At 49.1% G+C, this 10,263-nt stretch overlaps 1 protein-coding gene across 1 annotated transcript in view; it reads left to right on the top strand.

Annotated features, from left to right (window-relative positions):
* The window catches only part of CHST1 (carbohydrate sulfotransferase 1), a 25,248-nt gene extending 15,007 nt beyond the window's left edge, over positions 1-10,241 (top strand). The window contains exons 2-3 of the mRNA XM_069090907.1: positions 7,418-7,524; positions 8,390-10,241. Coding sequence (XP_068947008.1) covers positions 8,433-9,695 — 1,263 coding nt within the window. The 5' untranslated portion in view covers positions 7,418-7,524; positions 8,390-8,432 and the 3' untranslated portion in view covers positions 9,696-10,241. The remainder of the gene's footprint in view (positions 1-7,417; positions 7,525-8,389) is intronic.
* Positions 10,242-10,263: the final 22 nt, after the last annotated feature.

Here is a 10,263-nt window from a genome sequence, read left to right as displayed (position 1 = left end):
AGGGTGGGCTGGAGGAGTGTGGGGAGGGTGGAGGGGGGAAGGGGGGGGCCCTGCTGCCCCACAGCTCTAGGCTGGACGCCTGGGTTTCCTCCTTGTCCCTAAGCAGACTCCTGCTCCCCAGGCCATTGGACTCATCCCCAGCAAGCACAGAGGTACCTTGTGTGGTGGCCAGGAAGTCAGTGAGTTTTGCCTTGGCCAGACCAGTCAGGAGCATGGGTGAAAGCCTGCCCATCTCCTCTGTGGGACAGAGATGAGGTCTGGCTTGGGGCGGTGGAATCATAGCCCTCAGAACTGAATGGTGCCTTAGAAGTCATCTGGTTCAGGCCCCTCCCTCCATTCTACCGGAAGAAACTGACTTGCCCAGGGTCATCATTGACTTAGTAAATGTTGAGGTGGGGTTTAAGAAGTACTCTCTCCACTACAGTGCTTTGCCTCTCATTTTGCAGGTGGGGAAACTGAGGCACAGAGAACAGGCGTGACCTCCTCAAGGTCCTAGCAAGTAGGGTCATAGACAGGCATCTGCAAGGGATCTTTGGGGTCAGCTAATCTAACTCCCTTCTCCCCTTCCTCATTTTACAGATGAAACTGAAGTCTCCAAAGTTTAAGTGTCATAGGTAGGAGGTGGCAGGGTGTGATTTGAACTCAGGTTTTCTGTTCTCCATATCAATGTTCTTTCTATGGCACCCTGAAGCCTCTCATTTAGAAGATCCTGGTCGTGCATGTCCAGGAACAGCAGTGATACACAGAAGGTCAGAGCTGGGAGGGACCTTGGACCAGGGAATGTCAGAGCTGGGAGGGACCTTAGAACTTAGGGTGTGAGAGCTGAGAGGCACCTTAGAACAGAGACTTTCAGAGCTGGGAGGAACCTTGGACCAGGGACATTCTTCTAGAAAGGATCCTGACCAGGTAAGGGCTGTATGTGGGTTGCCGGCTCCAAAACTCTAGTGGTAGGAAGCCCTTTCCATGGCCCTGAGGATGGGGGGAGGCCCCTCTGTGAGCTGGCTTCCTGAGCCCACAGAACTATCTGAGTCCTTGGGGGAAGGGGGACTAATGCATCTTTATGAGTCTTTGAGATGGGTCTCTGGGCAGATGCTCCCCTGCCACTGGCTGAAGTGGGCACCAGACCCAGATTTTTGAGGATGTCTCAGACTCTGAGGAATCTCAGACTCCAAAACTTCCTTCTCCTGCTAGTCTAGTTTGGAGAGCCAGTCTGACCCAGAGCCGGGTGGGCAAACAAGACCTCAGAGCCCTGAAATAAGTGTGGGGAGCACTGGATCTCTTAAGTTGGGAGAAACAGCTGGTTTAGCCCTTGGCCAAACTGGGACATGGGCCTTCCAGGGCCCTCTGCTGTCCTGGCTCCATGTCAGCAGACTTGCTGGGGGCTAGCCACCTGCTAAGTCAGTGAGATACCAGCATGGGGCCCACCCTGTGGGCATTTGGGATTTAACTGGGGACTCTGGTAGGGCAGGAACCCTTCTGGAGCCCAAGGAATGGATATCTTAACCCCAATTTCCTTCCAGGAAGGGCTCTCTTTCATTTATAGTTGAAGCCCCCCAGCCCCCCAGCCTGGCCCCAAGACCCCAGAGCCCTTGTTTTTCTGGGCTTTCCTCACAACAGCCCTGGGGTGGGGATGGGCAAACAGGCATCATTAGCTCCATTTTACAGATGTGGAAACCAGTGTTCAGAAGGTTTCAGTCAAGGTATTTCTAATACATGCTTGGTAAATCCTGAAAGAAGAAGATGTATTTTGGTATTTGGTAGGGGAACATTTTTTAAAAGGAACATTGGTATTGAAGATGAAAAGACATCTGCTTCTTTGAGTAGAGCCACTACAATGCAGATAAGACTTAGGCTGCCCAGACGTGGGTGGGTTGGTCCCAGTGTAGAGGTCCCTGGGGTAGAAGGAGCCAACCAGAGGGATGAATTAGCACGGCGTATGGACTCCACTGTGAGGTACTTTTCTTTTCTTTTGGATTAAATGAAACCTTGCCTATATCTGATGCTTTGTTAGCCTGATACTTGCCTAGGAGCTCAGGGCCCTTCCCAGGAATCACATGAACTACATTCTGTTGTTTCCAGGGGAAAGCCTGGGTGGAGGTGTGAGCCAAAGAGATTATTAGAGAGAAATCCCGAAGGTTGAAATCAGTCTGTAAAGTCCAGAGCTGTAATCTGGAGTCACTGCTCTGGTTTCCCTCAGGGAGCAACACCAGTGGAGAAAGAGCCCAGGTGTCAAGGAATAAAGAGAGCCAGTCCTTTCCTGAGGCCTCATCCCAATAGGGGTAGCTTGTTTTCTCTCCCCGTACGTGGTGCTTGAGTGTTAGAATTCTAAATATGTTGATAGTCAGAGGAAAGCAGGGCTTGGCTGGGGTTGGACTAGGTCAGTGACTTGGGGCCAGGCCCTTCCGAGTGAGTATCCCACATGCCAAGGCAGGGCTGTCCCCCGTTTCCTTCTTGGAAGATTCCACAAGCTTAAGAGAAGAGACATTTCTTACTCCAAGAGGGTATGAAGCATTTCTGCTTATGGAAAGGGAGGTGTTAAAGGTAAAGAGTTCTGGTTCTGACTGACAACTGAGCTTATTAAACTTGCCCGCCCAGATCTCTTAGCATGGGGGTAATTGCACTGGATCATAGGATTTAGAATTGGAAAGGAACCTTAAGACCTTAATGACATAGAATGTCAGAGCTGGGAGGGATCTTAGAACAGAGAATGCCAGAGCTGGGAGGGATCTTAGAACAGAGAGTGTCAGAGCTGGGAGGGGTCTCAAGAATCTCATGGGTTCTTAACCTGGGAGGAGAAAATAGCATCTTTATTTTCACCAGCCTTTAAGTGAAATTTGGCATTTCTTTCAGTTAAAAACAAACAAACCAAACCACGATTCTGAGAAGGGATCCACAGGCTTTACTGGACTGCCAGAGGGGTCCCTTACACAAAACAAATTAAGAACCCCTGGTTGAGCCCTGCTTTCTTTTTCTGCTGCCCTTATTTATTTATTTTTTTAACAAATGAGGAAACAGAGAGCCTAAATGAAGAGGAAAAGGGGAAAAAAAATCCCCAACCCTTCAGGTGTTATGGACCTTGGAGCTGAATAGCAGGCAAAGGCAAAACTAACCCAGGTTACACTGGTAGGCTGTGCCTACAGCACCCCTCCTTGCATCCAGCAACAGGCATCTCAGCTTCTTACTTCAGCCCATGTCCCTCTGAAGGGTGAATTCCAAAAGCATTAGGGGAGGGAATCAGTTGAGCCATAGGCAGCTGTGTGCCATGCGACCAGCAGAGGGCAGCAGAAAGACTAATAGTGCTTAGCTGGGGTGGGGGGACCCAGAAAGAATGGATGAAAAGAGCCAAGAGTTCCTGCCTTGAGCAAAGGTGGCAAGAAGGGGGTCCAGGAAGGGCAGACACCACCAGAAACCCTGCCCTGGCGAGATGGTGCGTCTCTGTTGGAGTCAGACCACCAGCCTAAAGAACCCTTTCCCAAGCTGGTCATGGGGGTATCCCTGGGTACCTGGGCTGGGGCGGCCCATGATGGCTGTGGGCCCTGGCTGAAGTTCCCATCTGGAAACTGAGCTGAAATCTCTCAGCTTCCTACTTGGAATGAATAAACAAGTGAAAAAAGCATTTTATTAAGTGCTTAATCTATGCCAGAACTATGGATGCGAAGTGCTTGCTCTAAAGGAAAGCAGACAATCCCTGCTCTTTTGCTTTATTCTCAATAGCATTTCCTTTTTTGTTTTTCCTATCACATGTAAAGATAGTTTTCAACATCCATTTTTGTAAGATTGTGGGTTTCAGATTTTTCTCCCTCCTCAAGACAAAAGGGAAAAAACAAAAACAAAAATAACAAAGAAGTAAAAATAGTCTGTTTCGATCTACCTTCAGACTCCATAGTTCTTTCTTGGGATGTGGACAGCGTTTTCCACCGTGAGTCTTTTGGAAGACAATTCCTGCTCTTAAGAAATGATAGACAAAGTAAGGTTTGGTTGTAAGGAAGAAACCAAGTCCTGCTGGGTTTTCAGGTTCCATTGTAGAGTTGATGGCAAGGCCCAAAAGCCTTGAAAGTGTGCCCTGTCCAGCAGGCCAGGCTATGTCCCCTTTGACCATGGTCTGGGGGCAGGGAAGAGATGGGAGATCAGGGGACTGGCCCAATGTGCACTGAGCAATGTCCTCCCTAATAAGGATTTAGAGTGGGAAGGAATCTTACAGTTAATCTATCTTGGGGCCATGGACTTGTTTTTTTTTTAATATTTTGATAACTGTTCCACTATAATTGATCTCTTTTATATTTCTGTGTATTTTATGAATCTAAAAACATTTTAAGCAGGAGTCCATAGGTTTCACCAGACTGCCCAAAGGGAGTCTAAAAAAAGGTTAAGAACCCTTAAGCTAGTCCAACTTCCATCCTCTTCCTGTAAAGTATTTAGGCCAGAGAAGTTCAACTGTAGGCAACATTTGGAGTCCTTAGTAATCCAACCTTCAGGACACTTGGCTTTCAGGAAGATCTGCCTGATTAATAAGTCAAGCCAAGCACCAGCCTGGTTCACAGGGGAGCCTAGAGGATTTCCAAAAGAGGCTGTCTCTTCCCATCATTGGCTTTCCTGGGTCACCCCCAAAACTTTATAGATGGAACTGTGAAAGGGGGCTCCTGGAACTGCTGATAAAGAGGGCAAAAAGTGGATCTAGGAGGGGTGAGGCAGTGGGAGAGGGAGAAGGACAAGAGATTGTGTCAGAGAGGAGGACTTCAAGAGTTCAGCATTTTGGAGGAAGAGCTGTTTTGGTTGATAGTGATTTCCAACATGTCCCTCCTGTGGGTGGCTGAGGTCCAGTGAACATGGAGGACCTGAGTTCAAATTCCAGCTCTAACAATATTGGTGGGATCATGAGTAAGGCACTTCCCCCAATTTCCTCTTCTATAAAATGAAGATCAGAAAAATTTCACTCCCTAACCTACAGTGTCATTGCAAAGAAGGTGCCCTATAAACCTGAAAACCTTGCAGAAATATGAATTATTGTTGTCACATAAAGGAAAATATAAAAATAATTAGAATTTATCAATCATCAAAAATTGTCTCAAACAGTCCCACGAGATGCTCCAGAAGAAAAGAAAACCAATCCAGGAAATGTATCTTGTCTTTTTGAGATCCAGTGAGACACTGGGCTTCTTACTGTGCCTTGCACAAGACAGACCATCTCCTGATTCCTTTTGGTTATCTTCACTGACTGTTTCCCATATGTGAAGCTCTCTCCCTCCTTATCCCTACCTCTTTGGGTCCCAGCTCAAATACCACCCTCTCCAAGAAGCCTTTCCTCATCCTTGTTAATGCTAATACCTTCTCTCTGCTGATTATCTCCAGCATAGCCTGGATATCTTGTTTGCACATCGCTGTTTGCATGTTGGCAAGCTACCTCTTGGCTGACTTGTTCTAAGGCCATTCTACTTCCTGCGGATTTCAGTTAAAAGACTTCCAGCTACATGGGACCACTTAGCAAGTTGGCTTTTTAAAGGGGGCAGTCTTGTTAATTCCCTTGTAGGGAACTAGCAACATATGTTGTATAAAAATTCAGTTCAGGTCAATACAGTGCTAACCGATTAGACGGTGAGTCCTTGAGGGAAGAGATTGTCTTTTGCCTCTTTTTGTATCATCAGCACTTGGCACAGGGCCTGGAACATAGTGGGCACTCAATAAATATTTGCTGATGGATTTACTGCTTTGTGCAAGGTATGGCATGTGACAATGGGGATGCAACATGACATAAGTAAATACGAGGAAATCTGGGGAGGTAGAACACAGGAACAACTTGCAAGGACCGAGGTGATGGCACTTGAGGCACTTCAAGGTAAAGAAGGATTTTTGAGAGGCTGAGTGATAAGGGGGAAGTGCCTTCAAGTATGATTTATGTGAATTTGGGGGGGAAGGAGAGAGAATATTGATTTAGCTAGACTAGGAATCTGAGAGATCATCCAGATCAACCCTCTCATTTTATTGTCAGGGAAACTGAGGCCCAAGTACTTGGGCAATTGATTTTTTGAACCCAAGTATAAGACTTCGCATTTAATCCTGTTAAATTTCATCTTGTTAGATTTGGCTAAGTCTGAATCCTAGCTCTGCCTTTTGATATTTGTATAACTGACCTCAGGCAGGTCATTCAACTCTGGATCTCAGTTTCATAGGATCATAGATGTCTTGGAGAGGATTATCAGATTTTTCAGATGAAGAAACTGAGACCTATGGAGGCTAGTTGACTTACTCCCCAGCTTAATAAGTGTCTTAGGCAGGCTTTGGACTCAGGTCTTTCTGACTCCAGGTCCACTGCTCTAACCATTGGGCATAATAATAATGATAATAATATTCAGGCTCCACCAATAAAAAGATGAGATGAGAATAATAATTCCTTTATGTCATATTTACAAAGAGCTTTCTAAGGTAGTTAGTGCAAGTATTATCTTCTTCTTACTGATGAGAACACTGAGGCTTACAGTATAGAGTGACTTGCTTACAGTAACAGAACCAGCAAAGTATCAAAGCTAGACCTTGATTTTAGGCCTTTGGAGGTCTAGGTTCTGTGGTCTTCACAGTGCACTGCTCTGTGTCCTGGTGAAATCGTGTTAAAATGAACATCGAGTGCAGTCTTGGAGGAGCAAAGGGGTCAAAATTGGTGGTGGTGGGAAACAGAACCATCCTAATGTCACATTTCTTGACATGTACTAAATACAGGATACCCTATAATATAAGCTGTACACTTAAAATTATCTCTGAAATGAAAACAACAGTTGTGGGTTTGGGGGTTTGTTTTGGGGAAGGGTCTTTATTTATTTTTTCATTCCAAGACCTGATTTTGTTGGTTTGGGAAATTCCTGGTAAGGAAACTCCCTCTACTAATGCAAATGAGTGCCTATTCTGCAATGGGACAAGTCAGTTAACCTGTCTACCTCAGTTTCCTCACCTGTAGAATGGGGATAATAATAGTACCTCTTGTAGGGTTGTGGGGATCAAATCAGATCATATTTATAAAGCAGTCGCAAGCCTTCAAGCACTTCTCTAAATTCCAGCTATCGTTATTTTCTTCTTCTCATTTCGACATTCAGTCTTGGGACAAGATGCTCCTCTGCTGTAGCTCTCTTTAGTACTCTACTGTGCAGGTGATAAAGTGATCACTCTGGGTAATGGGGAGAAGGTGCAGTTGCCATTGTTATTAGTGCTAAATCTCATTCTCACCTTTTTAATAGAGCTCAGATAGTCTTTGGATAATTCACTCTCCTGCTATTGTTAATTTCTCTCCAATATTCTATAGGTTAAGACAGGCAGATAAAATGACTGGTTTTTGTAATTGGATAAAAATTATGTTTGTTGTTGTTATGAATAACAGTAAGAAGCATTGCCATCTTCCTCTCTCTCCTCCCCCGTCCCTGCCCCTCAACAGGGCATCCGCATGGACTTAACCAGCCACTGAGCCTGGGACCCTGGTATCAAGAAGGAGGTTCCCTCGGGGGCAGCTGTGGCCTCCCACGCTTCCCAGTAGCCCCTCCGGTAAGCAGCAGTGGCCGCCTCTGTTGATGGAGGTGGAGGTGGTGGCGGGATACAGGTTCAAGGGCCCCATCCAGGGCTTTGGGCCGCTGGCCCCCCTCCCTGTTAAGGATGTGCGGGTTTATCTCATAGGTTCCGATCCCTGGCCCCACACCACCTTTCCCGTTTCCTTTTCCTGCCGGGCAGTAGGGAACTGTAGGATAAATGCCAAAGGGGGCTGTCCGCAGAAAGGGGATAGTGAATTGCTTCCTGTAGCCCCTTTTCCCTTCTGCTTTCCTATTTCATAGACTGCTAGAACCCTCAGGGTTCTAGGACCAGTTTCCCTGGTTACCAAAGTGCTTTCCTCTCAACAACCCTCTGAACTTGGTACTATTATTATCATTACCAAGGTTTCAAGAAAAGTGATTCATATCAGGGTCACAGAGAGCGTCAGATTTGAGATTCGAACCCTGGTCTGTGGCTCCGTAATTTAGTATTCTTTCCACAAGGTCACTTTTGTTAGAAGGGACTGAGAAGTCATCTACTCTAATCTCATTTTACAGACGAGGAAACTGAGGCCCAGAGAAATGCAATGACATTTCCCAAACTGTCAGAGTCTAGGTTTTGAACCAAGCCCTCTTGACCAACCCAAGCCTCTTGAACGCTCGGGGATCTAGGGAAAGGAGGAAGGGATGCGGGCGTGCTAGGAAACAGGGGATGTCTGGAAGATAAGAAGGCTCTCGGGTCTGCTGACGCTGACTGATGATAAGAATGACTAGTATTTAAGGTGTCCCAAATGCTTCCCCGGCATTCTCGGTCCCGTGCCGGGCCCCTCCCCCTCTTCTCCTCTACGGCTCCTGTTCTGACTTCTGCCTCTGCGTGTTCCCAGATCCCGAGCCGGTGGAGAAGCATCCCTATGAAGGTGTCCAGTCATGCAATGCTCCTGGAAGGCTGTCCTCCTCCTTGCCTTGGCCTCCATTGCTATCCAGTACACGGCCATCCGTACCTTCACCGCCAAGTCCTTCCACACCTGCCCAATGCCCAGCCCCGTGAACTGTAGCCCCGGCCCCGGGGAGGCTGAGATGGCCGAGCGCTTATGCGAGGAGAGCCCCACCTTCGGCTACAACCTCTCGAGGAAGACCCACATCCTCATCCTGGCCACCACGCGGAGCGGCTCCTCCTTCGTGGGCCAGCTCTTCAACCAGCACCTGGACTTCTTCTACCTTTTTGAGCCCCTCTACCACGTCCAGTATACCCTCCTCCCCCGCTTCACACAGGGCAAGAGCCCCACGGACAGACGGGTCATGCTGGGCGCCAGCCGCGACCTGCTGCGCAGTCTCTACGACTGTGACCTCTACTTTTTGGAGAACTACATCAAACCTCCTCCCGTCAATCACACCACGGACAGGATCTTCCGCCGGGGAGCCAGCAAGGCTCTCTGCTCGCCCCCGGTGTGTGAGGCTCAAGGCCCGGTAGACTCGAACCTCGAGGAGGGAGACTGTGTGCGCAAGTGCGGCCTCCTCAACCTGACTTTGGCCGCGGAGGCCTGCCGCGAGCGGAGCCACGTGGCCATCAAGACGGTGAGGGTCCCTGAGGTCAACGACCTGCGGGCCCTTGTGGAGGACCCCAGGCTTAACCTCAAGGTCATCCAGCTGGTCCGAGATCCTCGGGGCATCCTGGCCTCCCGCAGCGAAACCTTCCGGGACACTTACCGGCTGTGGCGGATCTGGGACGGCACCGGGAGGAAGCCCTACAATCTGGACGTGACCCAGCTGACCACAGTCTGCGAGGACTTCTGGAACTCGGTGTCCACGGGCTTGACCCGGCCTCCTTGGCTCAAGGGCAAATACATGCTGGTGCGGTACGAGGACCTGGCCCGGAACCCCATGAAGAAGACAGAGGAGATCTACGGGTTCCTGGGCATCCCCCTGGACAGCCACGTGGAACGCTGGATTCACAACAACACGCGTGGGGACCGCTCGTCCTCCAAGCACAAGTACGGCACGGTGCGCAACTCGGCAGCCACGGCCGAGAAGTGGCGCTTCCGGCTCTCCTACGACATCGTGGCTTTCACCCAGAACGCCTGTCAGCAGGTGCTGGCCCAGCTGGGCTACAAGGTGGCCGCCTCGGAGCAGGAGCTCAAGAACCTGTCCGTCAGCCTGGTTGAAGAGCGGGACTTCCACCCTTTCTTGTGACCGCCGGACGACGCTGGGGACCACGGGACGAGGGGAGGGAGCGGGGCGTGGGCTCGGACCAGGAGGACCATTTTTAACTGTTGCCTTATCCCCTCTCCTTCCCCAGACCCGTCTTCGCGCCCTTCCCACCCCCTCACTTTTCTCTTTTCTCTCAGAAATTTGCACTACGTCCCCGCAGGACGTCACTAGGGAATGGAGGGGATGAGGCGGGGGAAGGTGCCCCCAGCCCACGGAAGCTGGGGCGCTCTGTGGATGGTTAACAATGTTTACAAATGCCACACACACACACACACACACACACACACTCACACACTCACACGCACACACTCACACAGTCACACATGCCCAAGACATACAGGACACAACTTCTCTGTCAAGTTTCCCAAATGGAAGGGTATTTGGGGTTATTGTACTTTTTGCACTTTTACAAGGTAAGAGATTAAAAAGAAAATGACCTTCTCTAATTTATAAATGGTGTCAATCCCCGCCCTATGCCACCATTCTCCTGCTCCCCATCTCCTTGCCTCCACCAGGGCCTCACCAGGAGCACCAGCCCCTGCCCCCCCCC

This window comes from Petaurus breviceps, unplaced genomic scaffold, assembly GCF_028583685.1.
Source record: "Petaurus breviceps papuanus isolate PSGF00001 unplaced genomic scaffold, PetGlider_PUasm1.0 188, whole genome shotgun sequence".
NCBI lineage: Eukaryota > Metazoa > Chordata > Mammalia > Diprotodontia > Petauridae > Petaurus > Petaurus breviceps.
Note: the sequence above shows the minus strand (reverse complement) of the source record. Positions and strands in the feature narration are given on the sequence as shown.